The sequence below is a fragment of the Danio aesculapii genome, chromosome 20 (assembly GCF_903798145.1).
Source record: "Danio aesculapii chromosome 20, fDanAes4.1, whole genome shotgun sequence".
Taxonomy (NCBI): Eukaryota; Metazoa; Chordata; class Actinopteri; order Cypriniformes; family Danionidae; genus Danio; species Danio aesculapii.
In genome coordinates, this window is record NC_079454.1 from 36,752,011 (window position 1) to 36,769,820 (window position 17,810).

At 38.9% G+C, this 17,810-nt stretch overlaps 1 protein-coding gene across 1 annotated transcript in view; it reads right to left on the reverse strand.

Moving 5' to 3' along the window:
• tnfrsf21 (tumor necrosis factor receptor superfamily, member 21) overlaps nucleotides 1–17,810 on the reverse strand; it is a 44,269-nt gene that overhangs the window by 16,667 nt on the left and 9,792 nt on the right. Inside the window, exons 2-4 of the mRNA XM_056480746.1 lie at nucleotides 16,618–17,260; nucleotides 12,954–13,478; nucleotides 3,362–3,627 (exon numbers count right to left, since the gene is read on the reverse strand). Of these exons, the coding sequence (XP_056336721.1) occupies nucleotides 3,362–3,627; nucleotides 12,954–13,478; nucleotides 16,618–17,260 (1,434 nt within the window). The remainder of the gene's footprint in view (nucleotides 1–3,361; nucleotides 3,628–12,953; nucleotides 13,479–16,617; nucleotides 17,261–17,810) is intronic.

A 17,810-nucleotide genomic window follows, 5' to 3' on the forward strand; every position in this document is an offset into this window, starting at 1 on the left:
ACGAGGCTCTCATGTGGTTTGTTTACTCTCCTGTACGCATATTATCCCAATAGTGTTATTAGACCTGGGGTGGGTGTGTGAGTGTTATGTAAGACTGTGTATACATGACTACTGGATCCATTATTGCGGCCTGGCTAATACAGCAGCCAGTGGCTTGACCATGACAAGACAGGTCTAATGTTTGCTAACACACTGCGGGTGAATGAGGTAAATATTTAAAGGGATAGTTCACCCAAAAATCTAAGATTTGTATATGATCAGGTAAATTATGCATGGAGATATCCCAGTCCGCTGCGGTTTCCCCCACAAGTCCAAAGACATGTGCTAAAGGTGAATTGGGTAGGCTAAATCGTCCGTAGTGTATATGTGTGAATGAGTGTGTATGGGTGTTTCCCAGTGATGGGTTGCAGATGGAAGGGCATCCGCTGCGCAAAACATATGCTGGATAAGTTGGTGGTTTATTCCGCAGTGGCAACCCCATATTAATAAAGAGACTAAGCTGAAAAGACAATTAAAATGAATGAATGAAAAAACTTCAGAAAACAGATATGAATGAAACTGAAGTTTAGTGTAGGAAATTACTGCTGAAGTAGAGATGTATGGCTTTACGGCAGAAGATAAAACTAATTTTGAGAGAATGGCCTTTAAATTATGTATTGTAACTGAAATTTACATACACAAGTGAATAAAGTACAACAAAAGTGCAACTTATACGTCAATTTTGTAATGTTTCTTTAAATTATAGCAAGAAAACAGTATGAAAAGCAAAACAGAACAAAACCTCAAAACTGCCATGTGCATACAAGAGTCTCACAAATCCTGTCATCATTTAATCACTCTCATGTTGTTAAAAAAACTGTCATTTTTATTTCTGTTTGGATACAAAAATGTAATAAATTCTTTCTTAATATTCTCACTTGCTTTCCTTTGGCTTAAGGCTGATTTATACCTCTGCGTTGAGTGATCGGCGTGACCCAGGGTGAAAGCTTTGGGCATCATTGTGGATTTTTACTTCTACGTGCTGTTTGAGTTGCACTGCAATAACACTTCTGAAATGCTAGCTGGCAGTAGGTTTTCTTTGTTCCTCTATGTCGAGTGTTTTGTTTTTTCTTAACGCTACAATTAGCGAAAACACGCTCATTCAGAGGTGGGAACCGGCGGACGTGCAACAGCTTTAATCATAAGGTAAACACAAAACAAAAGTTTCCATCTGGAGCTCCTTCACAAGATTCCACACTTGTAAACATTCGCTCCATCAGGCTGGCGGCTCTCAGCACCACCCAAGCTCATCACCGGTACCAAGCCGACCAATCACAGTGCAAGCACTATGCATCGCTGCGATGTGTACTTTCATTTTTTGAGAGTTGCACCACGGCGAGAGCAATGCGACCATGCAAAGGCTGCACCGGACCATACGTGTGCGAGTGACGCAGAAGTATAAATCAGCCTTTATTCCCTGCTTTATCAGGGACTGCCACAGCAAAATGAACCGCCAATTTCTCTGGCAGTAGTTTTACAGAGTGGATGCCCTTCCAGGAGCAACCTAGCATGTCTTTGGCATGTCTTTGGATTGTGGGGGAAACCAGAGCACCTGGAGGAATACCCACACGAAGAATATGCAAAATCCAAACAGCAACGCCTCTTGGTCCAGCTAGCATACATTGCTCTGAGGCAATCATGTTAACCACTTGGCCACCTTGCCTCTTTTCTTAATATTTTACTAATAACATGTTTTTATAATTCTATAAAAGTAATGTAAACCATAAACATACAAAATGGAAACACCTCTGGCAACATGGTGGCTCAGTGGTTAGCACTGTCGCCTCACAGTAAGAAGGTTGCTGGTTTGAGTCCCGGCAGGGTCAGCATTTCTGTGTGGAGTTTGCATGCTCTGCCCGTGTTGGTATGGGTTTCCTCCGGGTGCTCCGGTTTCTCCCACAGTCCAAAGACATGCGCTGTAGGTGAATTGCATGAACTAAATTGGCCGTAGTGTATGTGTGTGAATGAGTGTGTATGGATGTTTCCTAGTACTGGGTTGCAGCTGGAAGGGCGTCCGCTGTGCTAAACATATGCTGCATAAGTTGGCGATTCATTCTGCTGTGGCGACCCCCAATGAATAAAGGGACTAAGCCGAAGGAAAATGAATGAAGGAAACACCTCTCAATAAGGTCTCATTTATTAAAACTAGTTAATGCATTATCTAACGTCAGTAAACAGGTAGTCATTAACATATAGACCTTTTTCTTAGATGCTGCATGGAGGGCGCCATAGCGACCAGCATCTTCCGGTAGAATGTTTTGAACTTCCATTTACAGCGTTTACAACTGGTAATTTGCGATCCGAAAATGGGTTTCAGTAGCGTTTTGAGTGGATTACTTTTATGACACACAACTTTGAAAGGTGTGTGTTAAAGCCGTTATAATCTGTCAGATGTAGTTCACGTTCTCCTAGTTCACGTGTCTGCCGTCAGAAATACAGTGTGTGTGTTCCCAACCTGTCAGCTGTTAGCTCAGCGGCTCAGCGCACACATACGCACACACACATGCAATATTTCACTTCATTATAGAGCAAACCAGATTACTGGCATGAAACTTAACAGGTGTCATGCAATTTATAAAAATGATAAATAAAAGTCTGTTACTGATACTCTGCTGGCTGATGTGCATGTTGATTCTAATTGGGAGCCGTTTATGTTAGTGGGACAGTACAGGCTACGTATGTGTGTCAAACATTTTGGTGAATTACATTTGTTTGGGTTGGTTATATATTTGAAAGAAATAGAAAATGTTGACTTTAGCGATGACGAGGCTTCATTAAAATGGCAGAAGATGCTGTCTGACAATGAGGGGAAAATGCCTCGCAGTAGTTGTTTTCCATCCTATTAGGTCGCATTTTTAAAAATGATCAGTCCAGGAGGTGGTGCTGTTTGACAACAGTATTCGTTCAAATGTGACTGTTTATATGCAACTACTGCAGACCGGAAGTTCTTAGCATTCTCCTTGTGCATACACGCAAAGCATAATGGGTCTATATAGTAGGAAAAAATAGCCAGTCACTACAAGTTTCTAACATTCTTCAGAATATCTACTTTTATATTCGACAGAATAAACAAACTTGGAATTTGGAACAAGTGGATGACAAATGTCTGATTTGAGTGAACTGTCTCTTTAATAAAATAATAGCTTCCTCAATACTTTCCCCTCTTACGTGAGAAATTGACTCAAGTTGAATCACATGTCTAATAAAGTTATTATATTTATATATGTATTTATAAGACACACCTCACCCTGTACTCATGGCTTCATCTCCAATGCTGTCTGTAACCAGAAACCTTTTCAACTTCAAACTAAGAGCTGCTCACCTGAGGATTGTCTTCCATGACACTTCGTATCTTGTCCACCACGTCAATGCGGCGTTGGCGGTGAAGAGCATTGATGAGCTTGGCCAGGTTGGCGTCGCTGTCTCGGATGGTCCAGTGCTGTAGTGCAGCGTATGCTCTCTCATGATCTGCTGTGTAACCGTTGGAAAAGGCAGCCACCTCTCGCTCTGTGGCACTGGCCAGGGATTTATACATGTCGATCCACTGACTGCCAATCTGAGCTGCCACCAGCTTTAGGATGTCAACACCTGCAAAACGAGAGGAAAGGTCAATCCCATGTTTATCAGCTGTAAGCTGTGGTTTGAACCACATAATGCTTTAAAAGTTTTACCTTTGGAAAGCTTTACGGATATATTACCATACAGCATGACATTTACTGATAAACAATCGCATTTAAAAGTTTACGGGCAGTAATAACAATCATGTGGTCGTGTGTGTATGTGTGTGACAGTCATACAAGACATTATAAGGCATGTTGTGAGAAAGCACACCAATGCAAGGTATTCAAACATTGCTGCATTGTGCCATGGCCCATGGATTACCCTCATTATCATAGTTGGTATCCATTTTATTTAAGTTTTTGCTTTACTACTCATATTATTTTTGTGTTGTGCTGAATGCTTTCACAAAAGTAATAAAGACCGTGACAAAATAAAGGGGAAGGGTCTTGAAAATTGTAATGCGAGTGGTCACGAGACACTTTGGAATGCATGATAAGACCAAAATAAAATGGTAACAATGGTAATAAAAGCACATGAGGGAGCAGCACATAATTTTTTACATGTGGTTACAAAGATATGAAAAGCAAATGGAGTCAAAAATCTTTTAAAGAAATGTATGACATTTGATTGTGCCAATCCATCAACAAGCACAACAGCCAATGAAGTTGCTGAATTTGAAGACTATATCTGTATGTGTGACATGATTTAGTTTTTTTCATGTTTATTCACAAATTCACTCATTTTGCAGCTATACTGGCTTGTAAGATGTATACAATCATGAATAAACTGTCTATTCATACCCAGCAGACAAACAACGTCATAAGATGTTAATATTAGGTTAGATTTAGGTCACCAGTGTCAAAGGACAATGTTATTTTGACATCCAATAACGACATGAAATGAAGTTGATATTTTGTTGATTTTAGGTTGTGTTAGAAAGTGACCAAAATCCAACATTGAGCCAACAACACATTGACATCAAATACTGACATTTATTTCATCAGGTATGGCAACCAAAATTCAACATCTGATAGACGTCATAGTGGTAACCTCCACACAACGTCAAGCTGTCACATTATTAGACGTTGATCTTTTGTTGTTTTTAGTTTGTGTTTGAAAGTGACCAAAATCCAACATTAAGGCAACATCCTAGACCCACGTAATATTGACGTCGAATACTGACATTTATTCATCAGGTATGGTTACCGAAATCCAACATCTGATAGACGTCATAGTGGTACCATCCACACAACATCAAGCTGTCACAATATTAGACATTGATCTTTTGTTGTTTTTAGGTTGTGTTTAAAAGTGACCAAAATCCAGCGTCAAGGCAACATCCTAGACCAGCGTAATATTGACGTCGAATACTGACAATTATTCATCAGGTATGGTAACCGAAATCCAACATCTGATAGATGTCACAGTGGTAACGTCCACACAACATCAAGCTTTAACATTATTAGATGTTGATATTTTGTTGTTTTTAGGTTGCGTTGGAAAATGACCAAAATCCAACGTCGAGCCAACATCTTAGACCAGCGTAATATTGACGTCGAATACTGACAATTATTCATCAGGTATGGTAACCAAAATCCAACATCTGACAGATGTCATAGTTGTAATATCCACACAACGTCAAGCTGTAACATCATTAGACATTGATATTTTGTTGTTTTTAGGTTGGGTTAGAAAGTAACCAAAATGCAATGTCTGTTCAACGTTGGGACATAGACATTAGCCTGACGTTGGGTTCTGACGTTAACCCGATTTTCATTTCCAAACAAAATGCAATGTCCGATGACGTTGGGGTACAAAGTCAATCTGATGTCATGTTGACGTCCTGTGCCTGCTGGGTACTATAGAAATACCTTCAAAATTGCCATCTTAACACAGCCCTGAATATTCTGCTCCCAAAATTTCATCACACTTACTGTACAAGTCTAAAGGGGACCATCAAAATAAAGTTACCAGAGTTACCAGATTAAATAGTCTTATCGACCCCAGATATTTGACTATCTATCTATCTATCTATCTATCTATATCTATCTATCTATCTATCTATCTATCTATCTATCTATCTATCTATCTATCTATCTATCTATCTATCTATCTATCTATCTATCTATCTATCTATCTATCTATCTATCTATCTATCTATCTATCTATCTATCTATCTATCTATCTATCTATCAACCATTCATAATTCTTGTTAATACAGTTAGCATGCTCTGCTGTTGGTGCAGTATAGTGTAGACTCAGTGAGTGTCTATGCAGAAGAGCAGAAATCTAGAGTTACAGTCTACCAGCAGCTTCTGTGGACATGCTGTCCCATGGAGAAGGTCACTGCAATGACCTAGATTGATTCCTGTGTTTATATTCTTTGGTGTAACATGACAAAGGCTTGCTTCCTAGGAAATCCTTCTAAGAATCAATCCTATAAGTAAAGCCAGGGAACCCTGAGTGGAATATAAACATTGTAGTATTATGTTTTAATTCACACTATTTGCATGCATGTGGCATATTTTCACTTGAAACCTTCTAATCATGTTTGCTATTGCTCATGCTTAAGGTCAGGGATCTGAATGTACAGTGTTAAACTTTGTGTACTGAATGTCATGTAGCACAAGTTGTGCCATAGAGATGAATGATTAAATGTTAATGTCATGTAAAATAAATCCCCAGTTTCTTAAAAAATTGCACAAATTTACAAAAAAACCTTAAGACACATTTTCATAACCTGAAATAAATTAAATGTTAACTGAAATGTATAATTTTCCATAAGATTGTAACCAGAAAGCCAATTAATAAGCCAATAAACAGTGAAATATTCATTCATTTTCTTTTCGGCTTAGTCCCTTTATTAATCAGGGGTCGCCACAGTGGAATAAACCGCCAACTTATCCAAAATATGTTTTAAGCAGCAGATGCCCTTCCAGCTGCAACCCATCACCCATACACACTCAATCACAAACATACACTCGGGTCAATTTTAGCTTACCCAGTTCACCTAAAGAGCATGTTTCTGGAATTGTGGGGGAAACCGGAGCACCCGGAGGAAACCCACGCCAACAAACTCCACACAGAAATGCCAACTGACCCAGCCGAGGCTCGAATCAGCGACCTTCTTGCAGTGAGGTGATCATGCTACCCACTGTGCCACCGTGTCGCCCAACAGTGAAACAGAAGAACATTATTAAACTGTAAACTAACAATAAATAATGACATTATTCTACAGTTTCTGTATAACTTTCTTAGAGACTATCATCAAAGTAAACAAAATAATTCAAGTAAACCTTCAAAACACCATCTAAAACCATCACTAAACAATCAAAACAATGCAATATAAAACAACACAGATCAATGTAATCCGCATTAGCCTATGCTGACAATAAACATGACGAGTTGATTAGACATAACAGGATGACTGTGGGGGACAACTGCTGCTGGAATGTATTAAAGCATCTATCTGTAAGCTAGATCTCTCTTATTTGGGATCCATCTGCAGCAAATTCCCCAGTTCTCTGGAGGATAGCGTGCCACAGACTGTACAGCGGATTTGAAAATGCCAGGGCCTGCGGGATGCCTATCGCCTGTCGTTTCCAGAGGTTGCCCTGCTATGACAGCGTGTTAAGAGGAGCAGAGGCTCAGTTTGAGGAATCTAGGTCGAGGTTGACGGGTCGCGTGATGCTCTGACTTGATGATTGCACAGCGTGATGGTCTTGGCTGCTCTAATCCCGAAGGCAATTTTTCTAAAATGCTGGGAGAACATGTGCTGCTACTATCTGAATGTACAGCGTGATTGCAGATGTTTCAATGTTAGTATGTGCTTCAATCAGCAAGTGCAATGTTATACTTGAACTCCATCCATCCATCTATCTATCCATGTCTGTCTGTCTGTCTGTCTGTCTGTCTGTCTGTCTGTCTGTCTGTCTGTCTGTCTATCTATCTATCTATCTATCTATCTATCTATCTATCTATCTATCTATCTATCTATCTATCTATCTCGTCCGTCCGTCCGTCCGTCCGTCCGTCCGTCCGTCCGTCCGTCCGTCCGTCCGTCCGTCCGTCCGTCCGTCCGTCCGTCCGTCCGTCTATCTATCTATCTATCTATCTATCTATCTATCTATCTATCTATCTATCTATCTATCTATCTATCTATCTATCTATCTATCTATCTATCTATCTATCTATCTATCTATCTATCTATCTATCTATCGGTCTGTCTGTCTGTCTGTCTGTCTGTCTATCCATCCATCCATCCATCCATCCCTGTCCATCTATCTATCTATCTATCTATCTATCTATCTATCTATCTATCTATCTATCTATCTATCTATCTATCTATCTATCTATCTATCTATCTATCTATCTATCTATCTATCTATCTATCTATCTATCTATCTATCTATCTATCTATCTATCTATCTATCCGCCTATCGGTCTGTCTGTCTGTCTGTCTGTCTGTCTGTCTGTCCGTCCGTCCATCCATCCATCCCTGTCCATCTATCTATCTATCTATCTATCCATCTATCTATCTATCTATCTATCTATCTATCTATCTATCTATCTATCTATCTATCTATCTATCTATCTATCTATCTATCTATCTATCTATCTATCTATCTATCTATCTATCTATCTATCTATCTATCTATCTATCTATCTATCTATCTATCCGCCTATCGGTCTGTCTGTCTGTCTGTCTGTCTGTCCATCCGTCCATCCATCCATCCATCCATCCCTGTCCATCTATCTATCTATCTATCTATCTATCTATCTATCTATCTATCTATCTATCTATCTATCTATCTATCTATCTATCTATCTATCTATCTATCTATCTATCTATCTATCTATCTATCTATCTATCGGTCTGTCTGTCTGTCTGTCTGTCTATCCATCCATCCATCCATCCATCCATCCCTGTCCATCTATCTATCTATCTATCTATCTATCTATCTATCTATCTATCTATCTATCTATCTATCTATCTATCTATCTATCTATCTATCTATCTATCTATCTATCTATCTATCTATCTGTCCTATCTGTCTGTCTGTCCGTCCGTCCGTCCGTCCGTCTATCCATCCAAATAATAACTTTATACATTTCTTTTTTGTTGTTGTTGTTGTTGTTGAAGGCAAATAAAGACATTTTTAAGAATATTGAAAACCGGTAACCATTAACTTCCATAATATGAACAAAATAATACTATGTGAGCCAATGGCCAGTGGATTCTAATATTCTTCAAAGTATTTTGTGAAAGTGCAGGAACACGTTATGAATCATTTGCATGTGCAACGACAATATCTTTCCACCAATAGCCATTCACAGTGGAACAAAGCCTTTAACATCTTCATATGAAAATTCAAATGAGGTGGCAAACCAGCTGCAACAGGTCTAGGTTGGCTGCAAAACAAAGCGAGTCAGGACTTCCCCCTCTTAGTGAGTCGCCGTGGTGGCTTTGCCGGAATGTCTCCCATAAATCCATGACACCTCATACATGATAGCAGCCACCGCAATTACAACTTCCCCATCAAAACAATGAAACCGTTGGCCTGATGGAGACCAGGGGATCCTACAAGCTTCCCCCGAGTTTCCCTGCCTTTTATACAAAATGCTGGCAGAGTTGAGCTCACCCATGAAGCTCCTAATCGTCTGTTATAAAAGCCCCAGCCCACCCTGATTCTGGGCAGTGGGCTTTTATAGATAACACCTATTGCAGAGGTTGTTATATGGGGCGTATGTGCGGGTGGTTCTACGTCTTTGATCTCCGCTATGCGTGCTTTGTTATACCTCCAATGAAAGAATTCATTATTTGTACGATCGCTCCTTCATCTTTATATATGTTTCCCATGCTGCCCTTTATGGCCATTATTTCACTAATGTAGTAAACGGACACACATGCACTTCAGGCCGCCCAATTATGCACCTTGAATGCATTAGGGAAATGTTTTGTGTTGTGTTTAGGAGGCAGCCGGCTGTGTAAAGGTTACCTGTGCTTTCTAGCATGATTCGAGGGGGCTCTGCTATTTCGTTTAAACTCAAATGTTCAGCATGTAATAAATTCTTTGCTCGAAGAAGTCAATAAACATTGAAATTGTTCACGTGAAGGAACGCGAGGGAGAAAAACACAGTAAAAAAGTGGGTTTTTTTTGGTTCCTGGTAAAACTAAATAACTGTTTAATTAAATAACAAGATTTTATTTTCACAATTTATGTTCATGAGCAGGTCATTCATTTTCCTTTTTCCTGTATTCCATTTTTTGTGTCAATTAACTTAAAACTTTAAGTCTAAACCAGTTAGAAAGCAAACTTTTAAATGAATGAATTTCCCCATTTATAAAAACGACAGTAATAATCCGGAGCAATGAAATATTGGCACTAGCTTTCATCAGACACTATATCTGAGGAAAAAACAAAAACATGCCAACCTTCTGTAACTGATTGACTAATCATACATGTATAACAATATAAATCAGCAAATTAATAATATTATTAATAATAATAGCAAAAAGGCTACTTTTGTGAGGCGATAAAATAAGTGGAGCCCTTGGCTTTGCTATAGCCCCAGGGCCCAATGTGTTCTTAATCCGGCCCTGAATGTGACTTTTGTTTAGTAAAACGTTAGCTTAGTTCTAGGCAATATTTTATTTCAGTTGTGAAGATATGATTGGTATTTTCACATGAGACTTTGCTGTGGGTTCATTTAATGATCAACACTAACCAACACTAAATATTTGCGAGTTATCATATCACTATACTGCAGTATTGACAGCTTTTTTGCATGCAAAAATCTGCCAAAATCTTAAAATAGCTCAGCCAAACATCTCTATGACATTCCCATTTGATGTGAGTCTAAGTCATTTGTACTTATTTTATTGTGTTTTGCCTTATATTTTAAGTGTGAATGCTTAGAAACAACACACCTCAACAAATCATAAAATTTAAGATACCAGACATGTGATAAGTTACACAGGAGTTACTCACCTAATACTTATGGTTAAGGGTTTGCTCAAGCATGAGATCCCTGCTGAATATACAATGGCAGTCCTTTCCTTTCATTTGCTATGTGGATGTCCACTGATAAACTCCTCTAGCTCTCAAACCACAAAGAACTGGTATAATCTGGTTACAGCTGCTCACCGTTGAAGCGCAGTCATTGACACACAGACAGATATCCGAGCCCGATATAAGCTGGTGTCCATCACCACAGTCCTGACTAACTTACTGTAGTAGCCTCTGATGCATAGTAACACCAAGGTTATTGGTCAATGGTCAGAGAGTGCGAAATAAATAATAAAAGAGAAAAAGAAACCCCAGGGAAGTAAAGCATTTGATATTCAATGAGCAGAATGAGAAACAGAAGGAGATCAGTTTCTGTTTGATAATGCAACTGACAGAAAACGAGAAGTGATCTTGATAATGGACTTGTTCATACAACTGTTGATGTTCTCAATATATTACTGTGGTTCTGGAGCAAATGAACAGGATTAAGAGCACTGTTGTGATGACTCATGCACAGATGATCTAGAGCACTGGAATATTATTATGCCATTTTTCAGATTATTAAATGTTGGGTGTGAGTGTATTGTACATCTGCCAGACTATTTACTCATTGTCACTTTTACTTAATAAATGTCACTCTTTAATCTAGTTCAAGTTCAAGGATGTAAATTCTACATAAGTTTCCCTGTGTGAGGATACACCCCTGTCAACCACTGGTCAGTTTTAAACTCACTAAATTGGTTGAATCATTGTTGCTACGTTGGGCTGGTATGCATTCTCAAACAAATAGAGCAATGTTTTGAAATCACCAATGTTTATATTTTTCTGGGGAAATAAAATCTACAAATGTTTAACTTACAGATATGCTGATATAGAAGAGATGTATATAATTATATTTAATATAGAGCAAAAATACACATTTCACCTATTTGGTTAAATAATTTTAGTGATTTTTTATATTTCTTTTAGCAGTTTAGTAGTTGAATGCTATTAACACAACAACCAATTTTTCTAATACATTTTAATACAAAACAATCTCAGCAAATTCTTCACATCATATGAGATGAGGGGTAACATCATGGGCTATATTATATTGTTTAAAGTCAGAGATGCCAATCAGAGAAGAGATGATGGGAAAGGTTGGGGCGAATCCCTTAAACAGAGATCATCCTTTCTAATTTAACATAACCTTTTGTTTGTTTGTTTTGCTCAGATACAAAAAAGAGCAAAACTGAAATTAAATGTTTCGATAAAATGTTGTGAATAAATCAGATTTTTAAAAAGGGTCATGAAACCCTAAAACACTTTTTTTATTAACAATATTGACAGGTATGTTTTTGTGGCACATTGCTAAAAACACTATTAGGACACTATCGGTAAAAATTGATTATTTATGTAAATAAAAAAACATTCAACTCTATTGTGTTATGTATGAGATTGTTGATGGTTTTATTGTTAGATGTACATTATAAAATGTAAAAGTTAAATACAATTATTAATTAAAGTATTTTATCTATACATTTTTAAATATTATTAAATTAGGCAACTTTAATGTAAAGCAAGTTGATTTATTTAGCTTCGACCCACCACCCTCAATCAAGTTTGGTTTTTGGCCCTTCATAAGAAAAGGTTTGGGCACCCCTGATCTAAGTGAATGGTCTAAAGCATATGATGCAGGTTCGCTTAGGGCGTGTCCAAATGCACTTTTGCTATTTTAAGGATGGGTAAAAACAGTCTGCACACCCGGCGCATGGTCTAAATGGAATGTCCTTATATCTTCTCCTATTTTCGTTAGAGCAAGATGCAGTCACACCATGGAGGGTTTGCTAATTACATCGCAAACTTTGTACGCAGAAAAACTGAATGTGCCACTTGCAAGGAAACGGATCTGCAAGTGCACAAGGATGAAAGAGCAAGCTGACCATCTACAGAATGAGACAAATTCCACCAGAGCCCCCTGAGGTGAAGAAGATGTAGGATGAGGAGGTTTTTATATTTATGTGTACGGTAATAATATTTTACATTTTTATCCTTTATTTTTTCCCTATTTAAAGATATTTCTTTGCTGCTGCACATCCCTGTGTGTGTAATAAGCAACATGTATGCATGGTTTGGACCCATATATCAGATAGCAGCTTTAAGTTGGTCAATGGCATGGTCTTTTTTTTTGATAAGCATTTTTTTTTGATAGTTTTTAAAAGCTTTGTGAGGACCCATTTATGAATGGTAAAATATGAACTCATTTTTACCATTGCTACACCAGTTCAGGGGCCCTGTTACCTTGTGCTTTCATGTGGTTTTTTCAGACTTGTGCTCAGCTTTGCACTTTGCTTTTAAACTCACCTTGACCATTTGAGTAGTAGATCCACCTCTCCTTGGTCTGTGCTGGAGAGCTGGGCTTCTTGTGAATGGCTTTCTCCATGATGCTGCTGGGATCCTGTCTGGGACCTTTCTTCAACACCCGCGAGCTGCGCTTGACGCTGCACACCACGATCACGACCAGTACCAGCAGAAGCAGCAGGACTATCATCCAAGGTAAGTGCTCATTAATGTCAAAGTGCTTGTGTGAACTCGGCCTTGGTGCACCCCTGCGGATGGGTCGGTACCCTAAACCTTGGGCCTTGCTCTCCGACAGAGACTCCACACCCTGTTGGTTGGAAAGCTGAGGGTCTCTTGATAAAGTCAGCTTGAGTTGCGATTTAGGGAGGTCCTGAGTTGCAGCAATTAAGAGTCCTCCATCTTTATCAATAGCCTCAGAGTAAGCTGAGGTTGTGGGAATGTTTTGAGCACCGAAGGCCGTGTCTGTGCTACTGAAGACCGGCTCAGCTTCATCCTGAATATCTGCAGTTGGCAAAACTGCTGTACTAGCTGTGTGTAGAGTGGATCATGGGATAAACAAAACACAAAGAAAAAAAGAGAGAGAATTAAATACAGGCTTGTAGATGAGCTTAACCTAGACGATGAAACAGAAGGGAGAGTAGCTAAAACTTTAATTCAACATCAAGCTGGCATGTGCAGAGGGCAAAGCGGAGCAATGCTGCTCTGCCAATATAATCTCACAAGGATTTCTCATCTTAACTGCTCAGATTTGACCCAAAAGGCTGAAGTCAGCAGCAAATGAGGAATCAGAAATAGTTGATAATATAAAGACAAAGAATTAATAAACCCAGGCTCATTCTGAAAACCTACCGCTATATACATTTCTGGAGATCGCGAAATACGCCCACCAGGTACGTTTTTTTGAAGTTTTCAGGCCACTGTGTGTGCTTTTAGAGATCTCAAATTTCTCTCGCGAATGCCATTCGCATCTGCGCTTCTCACATAAATCCACCAGAGGCCGCTGTCGCCTGACTGATTGACTGACTGACCGATCAACTGACCCACCCGCCTCCTTCCCTAAACTCAACCAATAGTGTTTTAAAAAGCACCGATTGAGCGCCCACCCACTTCTCTGAACCCAACAGACAGTTTTAAAAAGCAATCCAGAAAAAGAAAAGCTCTCGCATGATTTTTACTACGTTTTTACCACATTCTCACCCTGTTATTTTATTTTATACTTCTTTATTTTATTTTTCTGGAACCGTTCTTTGCCATCATCGTGGTCAACTCCTCTCTGCGTCTTACATCCGCCAATGTACATGGCAAGCTACTGGACAAACTGGTAACAGCAGAAAAGCCGTCCACAGGAAAGAAACCGGTCAGCTGGTAAGCACGAAAAAGAAGAGCATCATACCGCCTTATAGCATTTGTTTTTTTTTTAAGACGAAATGCAGCCATATGTACTTCTGGCTTCGTATTTCGCGATATCCAGAAACAAATATAGGGCTACGTTTTTAGAATGAGCCTGTGTTGGAATCAGTGCTACTACTGTTAACTACTGTTTCGGTTTTTAGGTTTTTTATTGTTATTTGACATACATTTTTACTTGTACGCTTCCATTCAAATGTTTGTGCATGGAGAGCTGCAGTCCTGCAAAGTTTTTATCCTGCCTTGATAAAAACCCAGCCATCTCCTGCTTTCTAGTAGTGTTTAAACCTTGAATAGCTTATTCAGGTGTATTTGATTACAGTGGAAGCCAAATTTCGCAAGACTGCAGATCTCCAGGACTGAAATTGCCTACCACTGAACCAGGACCTCAAGAGCTTGATTAAAAATTAAAGGTAATAATGTTGTTGATGATTGTTAATGACTATTCATTTCACTTTGTAAAGCTTCGATGTATATCCAGGATGACATTAATTCTGATTTGCCTGTATATGTTTTTTTGACTCAGTAGCTGTTGGCTTGCATTGTATTAATCTCCAAAGACCACAGTTGATATACTCCAAAGTTATATACAGTTAAAGTCAGAATTATTAGCCCCGCCCCCATTTATTTTTTCCCAAATTTCTGTTTAATGGAAGACACATTTCTAAACATAATACTTTTAATAACTCATTTCTTATAACTGACTTATTTTAACTTTGCCATGATGACAGTAAATAATATTTGACTAGATATTTTTTAAGACACTTCTATACAGATTAAAGTGACATTTAAAGGCTTAACTAGGTTAATTAGGTTAACTAGGCAGGTTAGGGTAATTAGGCAAATTACTGTATAACAATGGTTTGTTCTGTAGACTATCAGAAAAATATATAGCTGAAAGGGGCTAATAATTTTGACCTTAAAATGGTGTTTAAAAAATTAAAAACTTATTTTATTCTATCTGTAATAAAACAAGTAAGACTTTCTCCAGAAGACAAAATATTATCAGACATACTGGGCAAATTTCCTTGCTCTGTTAAACATAATTTGAGAAATATTTAAAAAAGAAAAAAAATGTAAAGGGGGGCTAATAATTCTGACTTCAATTGTACATTTTGTATACACTGAGTAAATTAATATCAAATTTTCAATTTTGGCTGAACTTTTTCTTCAGCATAACACTATTTAATATTTAAATACCAATCCTCAAGTGGTTATTAACCTTTATAAGTTTGTTTCTTTTATTAAAGACAAAAGACAATAGTCTAAAGAAAGCTGAAAACCTCTAACCATTGACTACAACAGTGGGAAAAACAAATACAGTGATCCCACGTCATAACGCGGTTCATCTTTCACAGCCTCGCAGTTTTGCAGATTTTTTTTGTAGTGCAATTTAACATGCTTACTTATTTTTTTTACAACGCATTGTATTCTGCGTTCTGATTGGCTGTAGACCATTGTAAATCAATCTCCTCTGTATCTCCCGTACAGTACAGAATGCATTCAGCTTGCCAAAGTTAACATAAATCTTCGATCGCTAGCAGTTTGAGTTCCAAAAGGATGCAAAAATAATTTCATTTTAAATAACATGTGAAAGTGCACCTTCAGTGTGTGTAACTTCCAACTGTCATGTGCGTGGCGCATTTGCTGTGCAACCCCTCAAGGATAGAGTGTTCTTTAGTTTTGTGGATCAGTGACTGCAGGAAAACAAACATTACGCTGGATGCCAACATTATCCGCCAAAAAGCTTTATGAACCTTTTGCTGACACCGATGAATGTTTGCTCCTGACATCAGGTTTTGATCTTTGGTTTCATTCTATAATACTGGACTTATTTTTCTATGAAGGTTTTTAACTTTGAGAGTGTTTAAACAAGAGAGAAAAGTGTGCAAATGTGAATGCCTGTCTGAGAAAAGTGTATAAAGTGTGTAGAAGTGTATAACGAGGGGTTTTACAGCCTTAAAACATCTATAATAATTGTAAAAAGTGAAGCTGACTACTTTGCGGATTTTACCTATGGTGGGTTATTTTTAAAACGTAACTCTCGCGATAAACAAGAGACAACTGTACTATTGAAGTTCCAGCTTTCTTCAAAACATCTTCTTTTGTGTTCCACAGAAGAAACAAACTCAAATGTGAAGTTATTCCCTGTAAATAGAGACTTTTTATTTGTGGGTGAACTGTCCCCTCAAAAATATATACGTGTATTTTGTGTACGGTATGTATGTATCCATTCATACATCTGTAGATACACTCTCACCTCTATATGCTGACTCAGTGCTGGAAACTGTAGAAACAGGGGCTTCTCCAAGTGGGACAGGGACTGAAATGGCTGGATTTGGGCCACACACATTATCAGTCTTCTTTGTGCCTTTGATCAGCAGAGTTAAGCCCAAAGCAGGGCAATCTGTGTGAGCTTGGCACCTCAGAGAGTCTGACGTCACGGCGGAAAAGGTGCCACGCTGACATGGCTGGCAGCGCACATCCTCTGTTTCGCTTCCTCTCTTTCTGACGCCCCACCCCGGCAGACATAATGAGTGGCGCTGACACTTTCCATCCTGAGAGAAGCTGCCTGGCGAACATACACACAAGCGATCAGTGGTGGACGTGCAGGGAGTTTTCTCTATAAAAGGGGCTTGGCAGCGTCTCTGACAGCGGTGGCATTGCTGAACACCGTTCTCGCCCCGAGTGAAGGTGCCGTCCGGACAAGGGCTGCATTCCCGTACACTGGCCTCTGTGCAATGGGATGACACGTAGGTGCCCGCCGGACACTTGTCGCACACCAGCTTGTTCCCAGTGGTGGGGTCGAAGTGATGGTAGTGCCGAGGAGACAAGGGCTTCTCTGTGGTCGGGATGGGGGTCAGCGTGTGGGTTAAGACGTCACCGACCACAGTAAGCAGCAGCTAACAGCAATGAAAGAACAACAAGAATACTGTTATAGTATGACAATACAAACAATCAGAACACAGGCTAAGGGACTATTTATCATGAATGACCACTCTGTCGTTGGTTTAAGAAGAGACAACAATACTTGATAGATAGAGATGGCTTGAGCAAGAAAGGAATCAAACATTCTTTCATTTGCTTGATAATTACTTACAACAAAATATTAAAATCAATCATTTAAATTTGTAGAACTGACTGGTGGAAAAGAAAGTAGCAGTAGACTTTTTCTACAATATTATGACATACATTAAGAGCAGAGGATCCTTCATTCATCCATTTTCCTTCAGCTTAGTCTCTATTTCAAAGGTTGCCACAGCGGAATGAACCACCAACTATTCCGCGGGTGCCCTTCCAGCTGCAACCCAGTTCTGGGAAACACCCATAAACATTCATTCACCTACACTCATACACTATGGCCAATTTAGTTCATCCAATTCACCTATACCACATGTCTTTGGATTGTGGGGGAACACCCAGAGGAAACCCACACCAACATGCGAAGAACGT